Genomic DNA, 21,783 nt, shown 5'->3' on the forward strand with positions numbered 1-21,783 from the left:
TTTCTACACCTTTACCTCCTATCTCTCTCTCTGCATTCCCCAACTACTCCATGCTCAATCCTCTGATTGGCAAGGCAATTTCCAGCTTCAGAATTTTCAAATGGTCCTTCAACCCACCTGAACTGCTGTCCCCACATCAAGCATGGCAGGCTCCTTCTTATCCTGTGAAAATCAGCTGAAATCTTCCTCCTCCTAGAAGTCTTCCCCACCTACTAAGTGTGAATCCAGATTTTGTGAACCCTGAAGCCTATACAACTTGGTAGAAACATTTTTATAGAAAAATAATGTATAAAGGCCTTAAATGTGCACATTTTGCAAAAACACATAATCATGGAAATACTCAGGGCCTTACAAGAGATCGGTACAAGTGAAGAACCCTTAAGCTTTGCCTCATGAAATTTACAATGATTCTAACTCTGCAACTACCCTTATTAAGCAGGTTTTCTCCTCCTCCCACCTCTATCTCTGATATTCTTTATTGTATCTTATTAAGAGTAATGGCAAAAACTGCAATTGCTGTTGCACCAACCTAATATTTATCTTTCTTAGCACTTCTCACAGTTTGTCACCTGTGTGCCATCTGCCTCTTGTATTTGTCACCTGTGTGCTGTTTGGCTCTGCCTTTGTGTACATTGCAGCAGGGTAGATACTGCCAATCCACCCACCACCATAGCTGGCATTTGACACAGTAGCATTCAGTTAAGACTTGTCATTGAATGAATAACAACGTGTCCTTTGAGATTAATTGTGCTAGATAAATGCAATTAACTAACATTTTAAAGTTCTCGCATCATTCAAAGCAGCTTTTTGTCTTTCCCTTTCTATGTTAAGCAGCTGACAAGGTGACACAATTTTTGGTGCAGGGGAAACTATTGTTATACCCTACCTACTCCAAGCCTCAGGAATTTTTAAAGCCACAACCTAATTTCAGAGACAAATAAGCAGTTGTTCATGAGGGTTCAGCCTAGTTACCTGGTCAAAATCACCATGCTCAGTGTTTAGACGAAGAGCTCTGCTTCAACCTGGCTTCTGGCCGTGGTGACGCTAGACTGGGGCTAGGGTGCCAGCATCCACCCCGGAGCCCAAGACGTTTCCTGGGCTCAGGCCTGCCCTCTCTGGATATATTAGTGCACCTGTTCCCTCTTATCTGATTTTTTTTAGTCAGCCTTTTCTCATCACTGCAAGATGTTTCCCCCACTTTCTGGGCTGTGGCTCTGAAAAGCGGATCAGGCAAGGGGTCTGTAGTTTGTCTAACCTCCCAAGGAGAGCTAACACCTGCACACAGACAGATGAGCTGTTATTTGACGCTAATTCCTTTCTTCCTGAACCTGAAGGAGAAAACTGGGATGATATTTTAGGAAGACTTGCTAGGATGACATTCAATCTAAATGTGAAGTACTTTCAAACTTGGCTCTTTAAGATAAAGGGCTGAACAAATACTTGGGGAAAATTATAACATCTATAATTGTAGCTAAATATTTCACATAATTTGACATCTTGTGCTAAAATCTGCACTGTAAATGGCCAATAGTAGAAATTATTAAATTCTAGAACTATCTACAAATGGAGATTATTAAATGTCTTCAAGTGCGCTTTAAAAAAATGGGATAGTTGGAGGGCCAAGGTGGGCGGACCACTTGAGGCCAGGAGTTCAAGATCAGTGTGGCCAACATAGCAGAACCCCGCCTCTACTAAAAATACAAAAATTAGCCAGGCCTGGTGGCATGCACCTGTAGTCCCAGCTACTCAGGAAGCTGAGGCAGGAGAATCACTTGAACCTGGGAGGTAGAGGTTGCAGTGAGCTGAGACCAGGCTACAGAACTCCAGCCTGGGCAACACAGCAAGACTCTACCTCAAAAAAAAAAAAAAAAAAAAAAAAAAAGGAGGCAGGGTGGAATGAATAAGCCACTATCTTACATGGTTTGTATTTGTTTTTACTTGGACTATTGGACTAGATAAGACTTAGTCAGGTATCAGGTCGAGAATGCTGCAAAAATCCTGTTTGCCTTCAACTGAAAATCCCTTAAAATCCTCAAAAAAAAAAGAAAAAAGAAAAAAGCTTTAGAAATGAACAAATTTGTAAATGAACTCAAGTTTCTTTTGTATTTATATGAAAAACCGCATTTCATTTATTGAGTGGCTCAGGATCTATACCGTTCATTTATTTGGGACAGGTTAAACAGTCAGTCAGAGTGTATAGTTTATGGCTAAATGAACCTAAGCTAGGTTAATTATGGTAGCAACTGACTCTCGATCCTATTCTTTGCGTATTTGTATGGCAATATTTAACTCCAACCTACAGTATATCAAACACAAACTTCTGATTGGAAGCAGTTTCAGAATCAATTTGCATTCAAATAAAAAGCCACTTCAGTGAGAGGCACATTAAGATGTTTAAATTATGAGGCATGTGGGATTCATCAAGCAAAGAAAGCAGTTGTAAATCAAGCTTATGGTGACTAGGTTAAACATACAAGAGGGTTTTAGTGCTACAGCAACACTTCCTAAGACCTTTTTTAGTTTTAGCAACTAAAATGAAAATTTTTAAGAAAACAGCGAAGGGTAAATAGGTTTTCAAAAAATGACATCTACCAACCATATTTATAATTTTTCACTGTCTCTGGCATGCCAGCCTTTAAAATGCGATAATTAGCACTAGGACTACATTTCAATACATCATACTAGAATGAATGGGAGGGTGGGCAAGACAGAAATGAGACCAGCAGTTTGAGGAATTTTTTTTTAAAAGAATGGCCCTTTGTTCTTCTTTCTTTTGTAGACTCCCCCCCCATCTTGTATTACATGCGGATTTTTCCCTGCTGGATTATCTTGTTTTATTTTTTACTTTCAATTCCTAGCACCGAGTCTTGCAGCAAAATAGGTGTTTATTGAATGGGTGTGCAAGAACCAAGTGGGTACTCTCTGCCTGGACATGAGTGCTCATTCATGCAGGACTTTATTCCTAAAGAATGAGCCTGTGCAGAAACAAAATAACATTACTGGGAGCCCATTGGGTCCTATGAATAATTGTTTCAATTGGGAGGGTCAGGGGAAGGCTAAAGTCTCTCTCTTATGCGTCTTTCTCCCCTTTCAGTCACCATTTCCCTCCTCTAGGCCCTCTGTTCTCTTGGGCAGCTTCTAGAGCCCCTTTCAGCCCCAGTTACTTAATAAGCTAATTGTTACTAAGGAATAGGGACTGATATATTTCATATGCCCTTGCATTTTAAGTGGATTCATGAAGACAACAATGATTGATCCAAAAGACTGAATCTTTAATGGTGAGATTTCAGGTAACCTTTGTTAGTAGTTAAGTTTCTATTGCTACCAAACCACCAATTTCATTAAGTTCCAAGAATGATAAAATAATTCAAGCTAGTTAGGAAGCATTTTATTAGGCACATACAAGAGTAGGCAAACCACAACCCAACAGCCAAATTCAGGCCTCTGCCTGCTTTTATGAATAAAGTTTTATTGGAACATAGCCATGCCCATTCAAATATATAATATGGTCTATGTCTGTTTTTGAGCCTCAGTGGCAGAGCTGAGTAGCTACAACAGAAACTGCATGGCCTGGAAAATCTTAAATATTTACTATGGGACCCTTTACAGAAAAGTTGGTCAATCCCTGGATTAGTTTCTTCCTTTTGAAGCTGGGTTTTTGGTTATCGTCTGTTTTTCTAATATGGACTAGTCCAAGGCCTTTATGAGTTGTCCTTACTTCCCAGTCTCAGTAAAAGCTGCCTCTGTTTTGAGAACCCCCAGTGTGTAGCCTGGAATGCAGAGCCTGCACTTTTGAAACATAAACACTTTGTCTCGATATAATTTTAGTACTTCTGGAACTCCCTAGGAAATGAAAAACACCAAGAAGATCCTCTGACAAAAATTCAGCTTTTATTGAGAACACATATCTTTCCAAGGGGTCTCTCCTTGCTGACCTAAACTATGAATAATAACCTTTTTGGGGAGCCAAACTTTTATAAATAACATTCAGAGAAAATTTTTTTCTTTACTTTGCTCTTTTATATAAAGTAACCTATTACTTTAATGAATAGTAAAGTATAAAAACATGATTCCACTTGAAAGTTCAAAGAATAAATGAATTAATCTGGAAGTTAACATCTCCATAGAAATAACCAGCATGAAGACATTAAAATTCCTATGGGTTGACCATTCTCTATATTTAAAAATGGTTGGAGGCTGGTCCTAGTGCCTTGGTGTTTTCAGATCATTGATCACAACCAGTTACAGACTTTTTTCTTCCTTCTTCACCCCCACCATTGCTTGACTAGCCTTAAAAAATAATTATTATTAAAAAAACATGGTTGCAGAAGTCTTGGCTCTTTGATTGCCAAAATAAATCATAATATTTGGAATGAAACATAAATTTGTATTAGTGATATATTTGTAGATTTGAGTACTTATATGGTTTTTCCAGAATCTTTTGTCCAGTCTCTTGATCGTGCTGCATTTTAAGCAAACCTGCCTCACTGGAGGGAAAGGAAAAGAACTTGAATCTTCAATCTGAGAAAAACTTGAGAATTTTTTGAGTCCGGCATCTTAAAGATGGAGAAGAGAGAACAGGCAGGAAGTGTGATCTCTTGAAAGCCATTTTTCTTCTGGGCTTAGTGAGCACTCACTAGAACCCTGTTAGAGAAGTGTGTACTTCATAGAGAGGATCCGGGAGTAAGAGGTGGAATGATTCTGATTCCTGTTAAGCACCTATCATGCTCCAGGCACTGCCCAAGAGAATCGATCCAGCTCATCTCTCCTAATCTTGAAGCTTGGAAATAAGGCTAAACAGCCAATGAGTTGCAAAGTGAGAATTTGAATCCAAGTGCCCTAACTCCAAAGCTCTTCTCAAGGTATGGTGAGGGGGCCATTTTGAATGATTGAATGTCTCCAAATATTGTCCCTAAGGAAGAAGGAGGGTGGGCAGCTGTGGTTCCAGGTATCGTGTAGGCAAGAAAACCTCAGGACAAGACGGCCTGAGCTGATGACCTGAAAGAAATCGAAATGAGCTTCATGGATATTGATCAATGAATTTAAAGAATATCAGATAGTTCTATTTGCATCATGCCTGATCTTCTAGCAATTCTGAAAATATTCCTGTGGGTATGGGTTTGATTTAATTAGCCAAGCAATACGAGGAAAAGCAGAATAGGCGAGAATGGCCAGGAGGGAAAGAGATGAATGTGAGCAGACAGGACAATTCAGTATTTGTGGGTATAACATTTTCATGGTTATTTTTTGTTTTTGTTTTTTTGTTTTTGGTTTGTTTGTTTTGTTTTTCTTCTCTTAGGCCATGTTTTATTAGAAAGAGCTGGCTGGTTAGATCACTTACAAAACACCATACCTTGACTTTTCAAAGAAAGAGAAACCTTCACAGAGCAAGGGACTCATGGCAATTCCAGTAATTAATGAGAGGGAAAGAAAAAGGCAAATTTAAACATGTTGTTTTTTTAGCAGAAGACTTCACCTGGAGCGTCATGCATCTTTTAAAGCTTTGACATATTACTTGAGTTTTAGGTCCTAGAGAAAGTTTTCCAATAGGAATTCTGTTCATAATGATCTCTCCTTTTGCCTAGTTTTCCCAGAGTTCAACTCAAATTCTGCTTTTCAGTGCTAGGACAGGGATACCATCTCTGGGAAGCCATGATTCCCTCAGAATCACCAACACAATGTAGAAATAAAGACATTAGAGTGAACTGGATTTGCTTTATTTATTAGGTTTACCACCCAGTATAAACAAGAAATCCTTTGTTCCCTGTTTCGTTGACTTCTTAACATCTCAGAACTAACCTATATTTCAGACATCACCCGACCCATCCTTGCTGAGGTCCCAGGCTAGCCTAAGTCCAACCCTGCAATCATAACATCAATCTCACATCATGATGTTAAGTGTGTGGGGAGGGAGGTGGTGGCTATTTGCCAGAGTGGCCGCAGTACCACTGTGTAATGAGTGGGGTCATTCCCCTCCACATCCCCGTGGTTAGTAGGAAATTCTTTTCTGCATTTTCTTTCATTTCTGTGTCAGTTTCCTCAACAGTCCACAAATCCTTTTTTTTTTTTTTTTGGACAAACGTCCCTGAGCACAACCTTTCTTTCTTCATGGGACAACTCCTCAAGTTCTCGACAACCACCTAAGTAAAAACATGACAAATGTTTGCATTTCATCCAAAGAAAAACATGTTTGTTGTCTTGCATTAACATGTTGAATTCCTGTCATAGTGAAAATACTTATGAATGAAAAGCAGGGGGAATTAGGTCAGGTAGAACAGATTTTCTAGATTATGGAGGACTCTGGTGGTGGGAAAAATAGGGGGCATAATCTAAAAAGGAGAAATGAGAGTTCCTAATGGAAGTAGTCATTCTGGTTTTATTTGTAATAATTATCAACTTTTAATTTCAACTTTCTTCCAGGTGTTGTTAAATAAGATTAACTGTTTACTTTTCTCCAAATTCAAGGAAAAACAGAAACTTTGAAAAATGCTTTTTAAACTGAGAGTCACATTTTTTAAACAATTAATGCCCCCAAAATTACTTAATTCACCTACCCATCCTGTATGGAAATAATTCTACTGAAATTCTGATTTAATAAGGGAGGAAACCTGAAGAGGTGAAGTGACAGTATCTTGGATTAGAGTTGGGACTCTTATAAAGGTTTTCTGACATAGTTGGTAGACCTCAGTTTAAGAAATATTAGCTACTGGCCGGGTGCGGTGGCTCAAGCCTGTAATCCCAGCACTTTGGGAGGCCGAGACGGGCGGATCATGAGGTCAGGAGATCGAGACCATCCTGGCTAACCCGGTGAAACCCCGTCTCTACTAAAAAGTACAAAAAACTAGCCAGGCGTGGTGGCGGGGGCCTGTAGTCCCAGCTACTTGGGAGGCTGAGGCAGGAGAATGGCATAAACCCAGGAGGCGGAGCTTGCAGTGAGCCGAGATCATGCCACTGCACTCCAGCCTGGGTGACAGAGCAAGACTCCGTCTCAAAAAAAAAAGAAAAAAAAAAAGAAATATTAGCTACCATGCCTGACACTATGCTTTTTCTTTTTTTTACAATGCTAGGATGCATTTACCTTTTTATCAGAAATTCCAATGGTGGAAAACACATAATTTGGGAAGTAAGATTATGAGGATCTAAAGCCCAGCTCTGCTACTTACAGAACTCTGAAGTTCTAAATCCTCATTAAAAAAAAAAAATCTCTTATATGGGAATAAAACATCTACTTCAACAACTTTCAAGGAATAAGTGAGGTAACATATGCACAAGTGTTTCGTAGAGTTCTCGCCACTGTTAGATGTTATTACCCCAAACAGACAATTATGAAAGGTATGACTATACTGTTTTTTTTTTTTTTTATTATACTTTAAGTTCTAGGGTACATGTGCATAACGTGCAGGTTTGTTACATATGTATACATGTGCCATGTTGGTGTGCTGCACCCATCAACTCGTCAGTACCCATCAATTCATCATTTATATCAGGTATAACTCCCCAATGCAATCCCTCCCCCCTCCCCCCTCCCCATGATAGGCCCCAGTGTGTGATGTTCCCCTTCCCGAGTCCAAGTGAGCTCATTGTTCAGTTCCCACCTATGAGTGAGAACATGCGGTGTTTGGTTTTCTCTTCTGTTTTTGTTAATATTAATACATCTGGGAACCATACTTTTACATTTTATAGGCTGGATTTCAGTAACACCATATTAGAAGTCTCTGCTTTATTTTTACCATCTTCTTGAATTTTTGTGTATTAAAATATGTTAAAACTCAGTGCTAAATATCGATCTTGAAATACTTTTAGTCATTTTACTTGTTGAAATGTAATAGCAAATAATTTTTTGCAGAAGGTAATAGGGAGTGCGATTTGCTCACAGTGACTATCACTTTTGTATTTGCCTTCTTAATGTGTGACAGATGTGGAAAGACAGAGTTTGTCTCACCCCATCCCTGAACACTGGGTGCAACATATGGCACTGAATCAGATTACATCGTATGCGACACAGTAAAATACGTATCCATGAAAAGGGAATCCATGTTTGCTGCTATTTAAATATTTGCTACTTTATTCAGCATGCATCTGACTTTTATTTGGCTAAGAAAATTAAAATCCTAAAGGTGAATACAATTTTCTAAAGAAATATATATTTTATCAATCTCAAGGTTCCTGACAAAGTTGCATGTATATTAAATTTTTAGTGGCTTTAAAAGTTAGTATCTGCACGAAAACCCTGTAGAGAGGCATTAACGGATGTCTTTGTACTATGGCAACTAGAGTAGAAATGGTTTTGCAGTCTGATGAGAAACATGACCATCATGATAAATCATGCCATCCTCCCAAAAGAGGTCTGCACTGTTTATTAATGAAGATATTGTAGCTATCAAACTGAAAAACCAAATGTACTTTATTCTTGAACTTTATACCATTAGAAATGTTGGAACAGCTGACAGAAGCCTCATACAGATGAGCAAAATCAAACATTGCCACTATAGATGGTAGTGGTAAAACAGTAGGTTGTAAAATGGCACCAAATGGAAGGTGGTTTAAAAAAAAAAAAAACTGCTGAATCTAAGAATCTGGCCATCTTTTGTTTATATTAAGCATAAAGTGTGTCAAATTCCTACACAGAAACTGATCATACCCCCTCTACCCAACCCTCACCCACACAAAAAAACTGCAGAAGCTGGAAACATCTGCAGCTTTTATACATCAAAAGAGTCCCTTAACATTGCTTACTGTGCTTTGAGATAGTTGATGTTGTGAATTTGAGATAACAGTTTCTTTAAACCTCTCCTGTAGTCAATTCTTGTCCTTCTTTTCAGAGTTAACGTGAGAAGGCCTGAGGAAAATAGTCTGAGGCACCAGCACTGCTTTCTACCCCTCTGTCCTCAGGCTCAAGTTGAGGTTTACATACCAGGAAGAGAGATTCTCAGGGGCAGTCCCTCCACAGTAGTGCTTCATTACTCCCCAGTGACACCCAACTCACCTTTTAAGGCTATGACATCAGCACCTCAAAAGAGATGTCCTTGTCATCTGAGAATACAGCAACAATGAGCAGATGGCAAGCCCTTCGGAAGTGGTTTTTGGAAGCACAAAAGACAATGCAGTCCTATAGGCAAAGGTGGGAATGTTTTCTTCTGGGGCTGGGGAAATTGTTGGCGTTAGAGAGTCAATCAGAAGGCAGGAATGTTCCCTTACTCTGTCACCTTTAAATGTAGAGAGATCAATCTCCAAGTAAAGGGTTTATCTGGGAATATAAGAATTACAATTGTAATTCTGGGCACACAAACTAGTGTAGCCTCTAGGTGTGTTCAAAGAACAAAGAGAAAGGACTAGGGTTTTATTGGGGAAGAGAGGAAGGTGATCTAAATGGTTTTGAATGAAAGTTCACTGGAGCTAGGAGTGTCTTGTAGGATTTAGCAAGTTCTGATTGGTGAGTGGCAGCAGCTACTAGGTAACTTTATCTTAAGGTGAGAGTTAAGTCTTCATGGCTTTTCTGTTGTACTGCAAAATCAGTTCCTTGAACAGGACCCGGGTGCCTTTCCCCATGGCCTCCTGACTCCATTTTAGTTGGGTATGACATGAATGACTCATTTGTAGAATCAACTTTCACATTTTTGTTGTTGTTACAGAGACAGAGTCATGCTCTATCACCTACACTGGAGTGCAGTGGCCACAATCGTAGCTTACTGCAGCTTCAACCTCATGGGCTCTCGCCATCTTCCTTCCTCAGCCTCCCAAGTAGTGGGGATTACAGGTGCACCCACCACACCCAACTCACACTTTTAAAAGAGAACATTTGGATAGATGATTATTTACCATTTTAGGAAACTTTTGTTCACTAATGAATTTCATCCTTGCTTCATTATCCTTGTAGAAGGAAACATAGCACCATTTTTGCTTCATAAGCATTTTAATTTCAGCACACCACAGCTTAGAAATTTGGTTCTACTAATAACACACATGTAAATGGCAGAGAATGAAACTTTCAAGTAATTGGCACAGGCTCTAAGGAACTCTGCTGGAAGAAGGAAGTACAGATGCTCTTCCATTTACGATGGGGTTACATCTGAATAAACCCATTCTAAATTGAAAATATCGTAAGTTGAAATTGGGTTACATCCTGATAAGCTCACTGTAAGTCAAAAAATTGTTAAATTGAAGCATTGTAAATTGAATCGTTGTAAGCTAGGGACCATGTATAAAAGCATCATTTGTTCACCCCGGCCCCTGGGAACTCACTGCAGCTTCGGTAATGAGAAATGTGCAATTGGTTCAAAAGTCAAATAACCTCTCTCCTGACAACCATAATTCATTTTACTAGACATTTTTCACTGAGCATTAAGCAGCACAAATCCAAATGATAACGTGCAGGCCAGTTTGCAGGCCTGTATTTTAATCCACCTTGGGTGTGAGTGCACAGACACACATGTACACAAATACAGATACACACACACCAGAAAAAAAACAAAACCACACCCTGCACATTTCATCATTTAAATCTACAGCATTTTATAGAGCTATGTACTTTTAAAAACTAACACCCTGGTGCATGTCCGTACGTAATCTTTTCCTGGTCAATACGGCAATTCTGATTTCTTTTAAAAGACGAGAAAAAAATAAAGACTTTCACCAATGGGTTTATTTAAAAGGAAGCAAATTAACAAAACTATGGTGATAACAGCAGATATCTAGTTATAATTCATTTCCCTAATGCTGATTAATATATTCATGAACAAATCAAATGTATTGCCAAAAGAAGAATGCTACCGTTAACACCCCAGCGGCTACTGGTTTCAGTTGTGCTTCTCCATCAGGCAAAATGTGTTTTCTTAAGCGCCTATTTATTTTGCTTCCTGCCAATCTCAAAAATAATTCACCTTGTGTGTTGTTTCCTCATAAACGCTTCCTGGAGCTTGATTGCTTTGCCTATGTCACATTTGATTTCAAACTGCCATTTTACCTTTATAAACATTTGGAAGTCTAAGCAGGAGAATGGCCAAAAGGCATACAAAAATAAGGCTGTAATTAAATCGCAGAGTATGTTTTACGGCATATCTAGCTTTCTGTGTATACCAGAAACCTCTCTTTGCATCCAATATTGCATTCCCAAGTAGGGTGCAGAAAGTAAATTAACATCTGGGGACTCCAGCAAAGAGCCTTTGGTATCAGCATGTTTAATTTATTATTATTGCAAAAGAACAGTTTTTCTTATGATTAGTGAAATAGAAAACTCACAATATATTTAAGAGTCTGCCCCCAAACCATTACAAAGGGGTTGGGGGAAGAGAAAAGCAGAAACCAAAAGAGAAATAGAAGTAATAATCAGTTATCACATGATTTTTGTAGTAAACAATAGAATATGATGTGCAATAGTGCAATTTTCCTTTGCTAGTCCAGCAATGCAAGTAAGTCTTAATAGGAAGTTCACTGATGTTACTTTTTGTGTTTCGGGATTTAGTTGCGTGCTTGCCGGGGGTTCGAGTTCCTGCCAGACTTCTGACTCTGAGTGGAATCACTATTGCTAGAATCACTTTTACTGAGTCCAAGATGACGAAGCTTCATATCCCAGCGCTGTGAAATTTAAAATAGAAAATAGTCACAAGTACATATCACCAGGGTCATCATTGCCACGATTCTAACAACTGGGTCAGACTGAAGGTCAAATCTCTGAAACATTTTGCCACTTTTCCAAAAGTATAAATCTATCTCCCAGGGTAACAAGAAAACTGATGCAATATGAACATTATTCTCTGATTTTAATGAGCGCAAAGTTGCCCATCTGTAATATATTTAGTAATGCTTTCATATCAAACCTTAAACTTAAAATGTCCATGTCTGTAAATGATGACAGAAATATCTCCCTATATCTCTGGGTATTTCCTGAGGTAATAGCCAGCAGGCTAATGCTTCACAGGTACTCAACAAATGGAAGATTTACACACAGAATTTGAAGGGAAGGCTATTTTTCAACATCCTCTCTTAATACACGTAAGAACATAGCCTTTTAAAATCTATGTGATTTGAGCAATGAAAAAAAATGGAAATTTTTTTGAGGGATGGGGAGGTCTCAAAAATATTTTTCTAAGTAATATCCACCAAGTACAATGAATAAAACAGACAAGGTCCTGCCCTCATTCTAAGTGTTACAAAGCAGGCATTAACAATGTTTTTAATAAACACAATCAAGTTTAGTAACATTTCATACTAATGTCAATAATGTTTTTATGTAATTTAAGTAAAATGGAAGTTATATTACATGAGGATAGGTAGGAAATACAAACTATAGCTGTACTTCCCAAACTTCAGACATGGATATCATATGGGGAATTTGTTAAAATTGCAATTTCATTCAGTAGGTCTGAGACAGGGCCCAAGATTTTTCATTACTAACAAGCTCCCAGGTGATACCTATGTTGCTGGTCCTGGGACCACACTTTAAACAGCAAGGACCATCAGATCCTTGGGTCAGATGGCCCAAGTTCAAATTCTAACTCCACCACTTACTGTGTGAAGTTTCTTGAACTTACTAGACCTCATTTTCATCATGTATATATTGGAACTGATAATAGAATCTACTTATAAGTAGAAGATACATCTGAAGATTGATAAAAATATAAAGTGCTTAGCACATAGTAAATTTGTTAGTGTTTTTCCATTATTGAAAGTAATTCTTCATTTTAGTATACTTTACTCCACAATCTTGTCTTCATATTTTAAAAACAGTCTGATTCTCATCTTCCCAAGGAAGTCCAAACATCTTGAATAGTCTGCTATAAGAGACTTAGGTAAACAACCATTTGCATGAAAAAAACATAATAATAAGGTTTCTCATAAACCTTATTCTTGATTTATCCACTGAGAGCAAAACTCAGCAAAGAGCAAATTTGATTGGAAAAAATAACACCCTTCATAAAGCTCTTTTTACACATCTTCAAATCGACTGGAAAACTAAAATAGGAATCTCAATAATTCTGGCCAAAGGAGATTTTCAACCCAAACTCTTTAGCCCTCAATATCTGCATATGAATTTAAAATTGTTCAAATCATTGGTTTCTTTCCTTTAGAATATTTAAATCCAGTCTAAGAATATAAATGACTTTACAATAAAAACTCTGCAAGTCCCCTGCAGAAAACAATGGGAAATATTGCAGAAAGCAATGGGAAACAGGACAAACAAGCCATGTTTCCTGTCAACAACCCAGTGATATTGTTTTGGTACCAAAAGAGGAGCAGTAAGCCTTGTTACATGCTTTGCAGCAGGGATATTGAAAGCTCTTCCAACTGGTACAGGAATTTAGGACAAATTCCTGTTCTGCATTAGCAAGCAGAAAACCAAATTAAAAAGACAGTAAGAGATTCCAACATACTGAACAAGAGCCACTTTTTTCTTTAATAAACACCAAACTAATTGAAGAGAGATGCAGAGAGAATGCCCACAAGTCTGAACTTGAAATGCATCTCACTTTTCACAAATCTACTGAAGGGGGGAAGAACTTACTGGAGGGTAGCTTCTCCTTACAGAATAATGCCCTCTGCATTTTCGTAGGTCACTTAAACCCAAACGTGTCTGCCGTGTCAAGTGCCAGATGTATAAGATAAACCGCCCAGGGGTGTTTAACTTACCATGTAAATGTTTCCCAAGCCTTCAGACTTGCAGAAGGAAGAGGATGTATTACGTTTGCTACAGTTCCCACTCCCCTCATCCACCCACACATCCTTTGAGATTTTTTTGTCCCCCTGTGCATTCCCCCACCCTATTCTTTTCTTTAAAACAGATTTGCTTAGTGCAGTAAGAAGAAACAAACCTTCTATAATACAGTAATGTACTATGTGATTTTAAAAAACGTATCAACTCCACAATCTAAGAGTTATTGGCTTAAAAATAAGGCTACATTACTGCTCTAAGGACCTAATTCGTTCAGATCTTTTATATAGAGATGAATGTAGCTACACTTTGTACATAGGAATTGGTGTTTATTCATTGGACATCATTGTTTATTTTCCTTCCCATCATTTATTCTCCCCTTCTCACAAACTGCAGTTTGTTCAAAGAAGCAATATCCCCAGGTTTAAAAAGGACTACATTTCCTAGCCTGTTTTGCAGCTAAGTAAAAGTTGCTTGATGAGGCTCTTGGAAATCCCTTTTACCTCCTCTTTTTCCTGCCTGAAATGTAGACGTGAGATTAGAGGCAGAGCAGCAATCGTGTGACCTCCGGGTGAACATGAGTATGAAAGCGATGCCTTTAAAAATGGTAGAGCCATAAGCTACAAGGAGCCTGACACCATGGAACCATCTGACCAGGACTGGACTACAGCTAGACTCCTTGTGAAGAGACATTAGGGCAACTGTAGTTAGATCTCTGATGCACATACAGGAAACTCATTCCTTAAATAAAATAGACATGAAAGACACATTCAGCTCTAGGAGTATATAAATATATGCATACTAAATTTTAATATTTCTCCTATGGTTGAAGGCAGCTATTTCATTTCAATGACAGATGGCTGGTTTTCTACTTTTGTTTTCCGTGTATTACTTCAAACATAAAATACAGACTTACCTTAACTTTTTTACCAAGTCGATCCTTCCATTTCTCAGCTATAGAGCCTTCCACCAAGAGTAATCTGATTTTTAAAAGAAGCAACCATTTTTGAAAAATTAAAACCTGTTACTGAAAAGTACAAGAAAACAGTGCCAAGAAAGACTTATATGTTTATTCTTGAATAGGACAGCTAAGATTTAGAACAGTACTTATTAACCATTTGTGAGTCACAGACTCCTTTAAGAAACAAAGGAAGTCATGGTCCCTCACCCAAGAAAAATGTAAACCTATAAACTACACACATACACCCATTCCATATATGAAATCAAGAAACCCAAGTAAAACTTATTTGTAATCCTCAAGAAGGTAGACAGATCCCAGTGTAAAAATGCGAGGGTAAGATCTCTAGAGAGAAATGCAATGAGGGTAGGATAAGCAAAGTAGTTATTCTGTATCCTTAAAGAGTGAATTACCTGGAACGTTCCTCATCTTCATAGCCCATGATGATATATTCCTCATTAACATTAAGTGGAGGGCAGAGACAGCCAGAGCTGGTATAGAGGTTGACAGTATCCCGTGGAATGTTTACCAGAGAAGACTTTAGAATCTCCTTCACCTCCACTACTGCAGTCACATCATGGCACTTAGTCTTTATCTCTTTAACTTTAGCCCGGATGACTGGGATAAAAGACAAGAAAAACTGATAATAATATGACACATAATAGGTGCCCTATTCAAAAAAAGCCAAAGTAGGCTTCACTTTGGTTAATTCTTATCCACTTGATATTCAATGAACGGAACAGAAAAGTCAGCCAGATATTTTCACCTTAGACTGTAGTGTGTGACATAAAACAACACACCTGACCTCCTAATGCCCAGCCCTTCTCCCTTTCCAATTTGTGGCTATGTATATATTCACATGTATTTATGCATGTGTGTGCATGTGCTTTTGAGAAATTCATTTAGAGAATCAAAAATTGAGTCAATAATCTGATCTAATTTTTCTCTAAAATTCCATTTTGGAAGTGTATATATGCATGTGCTGTTCCAATTGCTGCCAACAGGAATTTAAACTATGTTAAGTTTACTGTATGAAAAGACCTAGTACTTAAATACGCTTTATTCCTTGTTGACATTCTCTTATCAGGTCTATTAACAGGTTTTCTCAAGTGGTGGCCTCTTTAGTGTTATAAAATTGTCCTGCTCAATAGTGTTCCCAAACTGGTCCTCCAATCTTTTCACCTTCCTCATCTCGGCTCCCTGTTCAGATATTAGCTCTTTCTCTGTGGTCAGTACAGATTATCTTTTATATTCTCCTTTAGGTGGGCTACATTTTCTTCTTTGTTCAGATATTAGGTCCTTTTTTCCTTTGTGCTCAGCACAGATTATCTTTTATATTCTCCTCTAAGCGGGCTATATTTACTTCTTGAATAAAAATTGTCACCACTAGATCTTATTTCCTCCATCTGCTTTGAAGTCAGACACTCCAACATTCCTTTCCCTCATGTGCTATGGAATATATTCTCAAATGTCAGTGGCACTATTCTACCTCTCTTGATGGATATATTGGCACCCAATTTATCTCACAAGAGTTGCTTTACTTATCAATGTAACAACAAATTGCCTTCAGTTGCAAAGTTAAAGTATGTGACTCAGAATCTAGAAAGTACAGATCTGCTTCTTTTCTGTATCTCTCCCTTTTAAAAGAGTCAAGTTGTTTAGATTCCTGCTTCTAGTAAATGAGCTTTTAAAAAGAGAAGTTTTAAAACACGAAGAAAGAAGTAAAAATGTCAATTAGTGAAAAGCCAATGGCATTTCTCCCAGTGCCCTTATTGCTCCTGTTCACTATCCATGGACATTATATAGAGGAAAACATGGTTTATCCAAATGAGTCAACGTTTCAAAACTTCTTAGGCACATAATTGCAAACCACTTTAATCTGAGTACCTTCCCACATATTTTAGAAGAAAGTAATCTGTGAAAAATATAAAACCAGCTGATCAACCATTCCCCCCATTAATGCTCCAATTTCATCACACAAACTTATTCTACCAGTAAAACACACACGACAGAAATTAAATTACTAATGAATTCTAAAAGCTGCACATTTCAGTTTTCAGAGAATTAGTTGCCTCAAATATGAGAACGTGTAGCAAACAAACTGTAACTACCCAACTGTCCTCGCTTGGTTTGATTGGCAAGTGGAACCCCTTTCTATTCATGTTCTCCCTATTCTGTATTTAACAAAAGCTAAGATTGCCCTTTTTGAAATGCCATTTGGGAGAATCAGATGAGACATTCTCAACCCCAGCTAGCGGGCATTTTTGTGTGTCCTGGCTTAAGTGAACGTGCTTCATAGCATCCATCAGCTATTAGAGATTAGTGAACTGTGCAAATGTTCTCAAACTAATGATTTATTTACCCAGTGTCTACTATTTTCATTAGAAATTTTTAGCACATGTACCCACTCCAAAATAAATATCTTTCTACAAGACCTACTTTTTCACTCAAGTAATTTTGTTAACACTTAAGGAGTTTTTCCCAGAATTAATCTAAATGAAATAGAGGTTTTGTCTGAATTTCCAACTGCTCCCACCTTGACTTGTTTTCTCAATGGACACATGCAGAAGATAAAAATATTTTGGAAGTAAAATATACTTCCTTTTCAGAGTTCTTCCTTCTATTTAATCATTTGAGTACCTCCCTTTCCCAAAGAAACTGTAAGTAAAGCCCAAATGACAATCCTGAAACTATGATCAACTTAGCTATTACTTGGCTACAAAAAAGAAATTATCTGCTCCTTTCCATTAATTATAATCCATATCCCATTTTATTTTATGACATTCATTCAGCTACCTTCTCTACGATCTTCATTTTCCATGACTTGTCATTCAACTTTTAACAAAAATAACAGCAACAACCATTGCAGCACTAAAGAAGCTAGATAAAATAAAACTTGATAATAGGATACACAAAATAAATATAAATAATTACATTTCCCTGATATAAAATGTATATGTTTTTATTCTTAGTGTTACAGTATATAAAAGTTCATATAGCATTTTTCAATCTTAACAAGCTAATCTCCTAGAAATTAAGGCCTCCCTTTTCCCTAGTGTTCTTCACATCAATCTGTAAAGAAGCGGATTCTTAGATAAGCAGCCAGGCATTTGACTTCTTACATAAACATAACCTTACAAACTTAGAAAGAGCATCCATCATTGACTAAGAAAAGCTACATTCCTCTTAAGAGGAGTAGCAAGCAAAACATAAAAATTAATTCCATTGAAGAAAAACTTGGGAAACAAGGTGGATTTGTTTTAAAGAGATTTAACTAAACCAAAAATTTTCAACTTTATATTTCTTAATACACTGCATTTTGAAAGATATTGAAGGTAACTCTTACAGTCTTATTCATTTCTCTCCTTTCAATTCCCAAAAGTATAGAAAAAATAAATCTGCTCTATATATCCTATATACTTTAAAATAGTGCACATAAATGCAATAATAAAACCCTTATTTTAATAAGGTTCATTGTAAAATTCTGTTTAATCTCCATGCTTACTCATTGACTCAACATCAATAGTCTTATGCAGAGATAGTAACATATCTTTTATTAATACCATAGATATTAGAAAAAATCAAAATGCCTATGGAATACAGTAAATATCAGTCCCTTATGTATCAACCGGAAAGCTCTGTTAATTGCTCTTTCTAAATATAATGACTGTATAAATGAATTTATGACTCTAAAATATGCACCAGCATCCAAAAGTACATTGTGAACAATCAAAGAAGGGACAACTTAGGTTCAATAATCATTGATAAAATCGGGACGGTAATATATCTCATGGGGCAGTTGAGAAAATTAAAGGTAATGTATGGAAATCACTTAGCACAGTCCCTGGCGCAAAAATGGCAGGCTTTTTAATCCTTCAGTTAAGTTTGTCAGCTACATTTGGATTGGTGGCTCTTCAATTAATATTTAGTTTATTAGAATGTCAGATTTTAAGTCAAGCTAGATAACAACACATTTCCTTAGCTGAATACCAACAACTTCTACCAGTGTTACTTTCCAAATTTGTCAGTGTTTTTCATGGGATAGGCTGACTGAAGAAATCAAGTTTGAGTCTTTTAACAGTTCCTTATACATCAAAGTGCTCTGCTGTTCACCCAGTGAAGCACAACTGATGGCCTATGCAACCCAACTTGAGCTCAAATCCTCCTTCAGCCTCCAGGTAGGGAAGAGTCCCATCTATCTTGATCTCTGTGTACTTAAGTGTATGGCTGTAGGATGACAATACTGCCTGATGTGCTTCAGCATCAACCAAGTGTTAAGCATTTTGCCCATGTGAGACATTTTAATTGGTTGGGGCAGAGGGAGGGACTATGCTCCTAAAAGTTGTCCTTCTGTTTTTAAGCCTTATTCTTAAATGGCTCCACTCATTTACATGTGCACATACTCATGGATGCACCCACACACCTTTCTTAACACAGCAGTTTATACATCAACCATAAAGTTTTCCTTACCATAGTTGTAATTATTCCGGAAATAAGTCTTCTGTGTAGCTCTAATAGGCTTACATTTACAGCGCTCTGGAAAACACATTTTAGTTATAAGCACATTTCCAATATTAGCTTTCTTTTGTTTACTCACATTTTTTGCTGAGACTAGATCTCAATTTGGTGGTGAGAAAGTTCTTGTCAATTCTGTGTGTCTGGCCTTTTTCTCCTGAAACTACATTCATGTTTATTCTATCTACACGTCCTCTTATTCAATGTCAGTATGCTCATGAGAATGAGTTTCCATTCTCAACAAACCACCCAAATCCTGAGGAAATGCTATTCACCCCCATGCATGAGAAGAGCATGACCCCTTAATCCTGAAAGAGATATGCTTCATGCTTATGGAAATGTTAATATTATGAATGCCAACTGGCAGGCAATTTTCTGCCTATGCTCAGGTAGCTGGTTTACCCTGTGGACTACCACCTAATGTTCACATACTTTTTTTTTTTTTTTTTTTTAGACGGAGTCTCGCTCTGTCACCCAGGCTGGAGTGCAGTGGCCGGATCTCAGCTCACTGCAAGCTCCGCCTCCCGGGTTCACGCCATTCTCCTGCCTCAGCCTCCCGAGTAGCTGGGACTACAGGCGCCCGCCACCAAGCCCGGCTAATTTTTGTATTTTTAGTAGAGACAAGTTTTCACCGTGTTAACCAGGATGGTCTCGATCTCCTGACCTCGTGATCCGTCCGCCTCGGCCTCCCAAAGTGCTGGGATTACAGGCTTGAGCCACCGCGCCCGGCCATGTTCACATACTTTTAACAGGCGACACAGCACTCCTCCTACTATTAGTTCCTAGATCTGAAAACAACTCAAAGAGATAAGCAAGTGTTATTACAACCCAGTGAACTTGGTGAAGTTCTTAAGAGGGTCAGTGAGCCTCTTCTATAGGTAAAATAGCTACGATTCAACTCAATGGTGTTTTGGAGCTTGTTGGAGGAAACTATGCATGTATTTTGAGAAGCGAAATTTCATGTTTTAAAAATATTTGGTGAGTAGTGACCAGAATGCATATTTTATGTATATATTAGGTTGGTACAAAAGTAGTTGTGGTTTTGGCCATCATAATAATAACAATTCTAATTATCTCAAAATGTTTCATCTACAGGGTAGATTCATTTGACATCTTGGAGAGTAGATTGTTATGCCTTTTATAGAAGAGCAACACAGTTAAGATTACTTAGCTAAGAAATATACATCATAAGCATGGCAAATTGTCAGGAATTAATGTCAATATAAAAGTAGAAAATAATACACAATTATCTTAAAATATTTAATTATATATGAAGACTTCTTTAAATAATGCCCCCTGAGAAAGCTTTATTAAAAATTAAATGGTATGTGCTTCTCTTTTGACACAGAAAGGAAATAAGAACACATAAATTAGAGAAAGGACATCAACAAAAAAAAGTTTCGCTTAAAAGGCATTTTATGGCTGGGCACGAGGGCTCACTCCTGTGATCCCAGCACTCACTTTGGGACGCCAGCAGGGTGGGGCGGTAGATGGGGGGAAGAAAAATCGCTTGAGCCCAGGAGTTCAAGACCAGTCTGGACAACATGGCAAAACCCCGGTCTCTACCAAAAAAAATGCAAAAATCAGCGGGTGTGGTGGTGCGTGCCTGTAGTTTCAGCTATTCAGGAGACTGAGTTGGGAGGATCACTTGAGCCCTGGAAGTCAAAGCTGCAGTGAGCCAAGATCACGCCATTGCACTCCAGACTGGATGACAGAGTGAGACCCTGTCTCAAAAAAAAAAAAAGTTGTTTTATGTTAACATGGGGAACAATAAAAGGCAGGAGCTTCTGTTGACCACTGGTATTTTCTAAAGAAAATTAATTTTATTTCCAGTTGAACTTGTTGATAATACACTTAAAGTAGCAGTCCCGAAAAGAGTACCACCTTTCCTGCCAGAGAAATAAGTATCTTTATGGGGGAGAGGTAGCAGCAGCAACTGTTACTCTTGCCCATGACGGAAATGAGAATTCCTCAGTACCACACACAGCTCCTTCCCTTGTTCTCCTGATAATTTTTAGCACACAATTTCTGTGAAGATCTCAGCCAATAAACAATGAGTAGCATTAGTGCTTGTTGCTATTTTGACAAAAACTATTCCAAAAATAACGTTATTAGCACAATGATTGTATTCTCATTTAGAAGAGAACAAAAAGTTACCCAGTTTTTGGCTTTCTGTACAGTATTTTATTCTGTACTAAAATGTTATTTGTATTTTCAAAGAGATATTCTTTAGATGAGAATATTTCTGAAGACATAAATTCTATGGTATTAGTTTATAAATTATCTTCATCCATATTATATATAGACTTGTGATGTTTCTATTAAAAATAAATATCCACCAAAAATAATGCATGTCAATAAATTACACATTTGTAATTCTTCAGAAATTTGCATAGGTTAAAATAAAAATTACTGGCAAAAACCATAGCAACTGTTACTGAATTGAGTCTAATTTGATGTTGTTACTTACATGCCTTTGCTTGGAGCATAAACAAATGGATTCCATAAAACTTTTCAGGCAGGGATTTTTAAAAATTATATTATAAAATGATTTAGTAATATTTCAAGTAGGCATTTACAAAGCTATGCATACAACTACATATACATAGCTAGACTATTACCTAATAGCTAATGAGCTAAGTGAATATTCTCAGGACTAAAT

At 37.6% G+C, this 21,783-nt stretch overlaps 1 protein-coding gene across 2 annotated transcripts in view; it reads right to left on the minus strand.

The window, feature by feature from the left end:
* Nucleotides 1-11,160: 11,160 nt before the first annotated feature.
* FRZB (frizzled related protein) overlaps nt 11,161-21,783 on the minus strand; it is a 32,496-nt gene continuing 21,873 nt past the window's right edge. For both annotated transcript variants that reach the window (XM_023212383.2, XM_023212382.2), the window contains exons 4-7: nt 19,077-19,142; nt 15,020-15,224; nt 14,565-14,628; nt 11,161-11,574 (exon numbers count right to left, since the gene is read on the minus strand). In XM_023212383.2, coding sequence (XP_023068151.1) covers nt 11,458-11,574; nt 14,565-14,628; nt 15,020-15,224; nt 19,077-19,142 — 452 coding nt within the window. In that variant the 3' untranslated portion in view covers nt 11,161-11,457. The remainder of the gene's footprint in view (nt 11,575-14,564; nt 14,629-15,019; nt 15,225-19,076; nt 19,143-21,783) is intronic.

The sequence above is a fragment of the Piliocolobus tephrosceles genome, chromosome 11 (assembly GCF_002776525.5).
Source record: "Piliocolobus tephrosceles isolate RC106 chromosome 11, ASM277652v3, whole genome shotgun sequence".
NCBI classification, from domain to species: Eukaryota; Metazoa; Chordata; class Mammalia; order Primates; family Cercopithecidae; genus Piliocolobus; species Piliocolobus tephrosceles.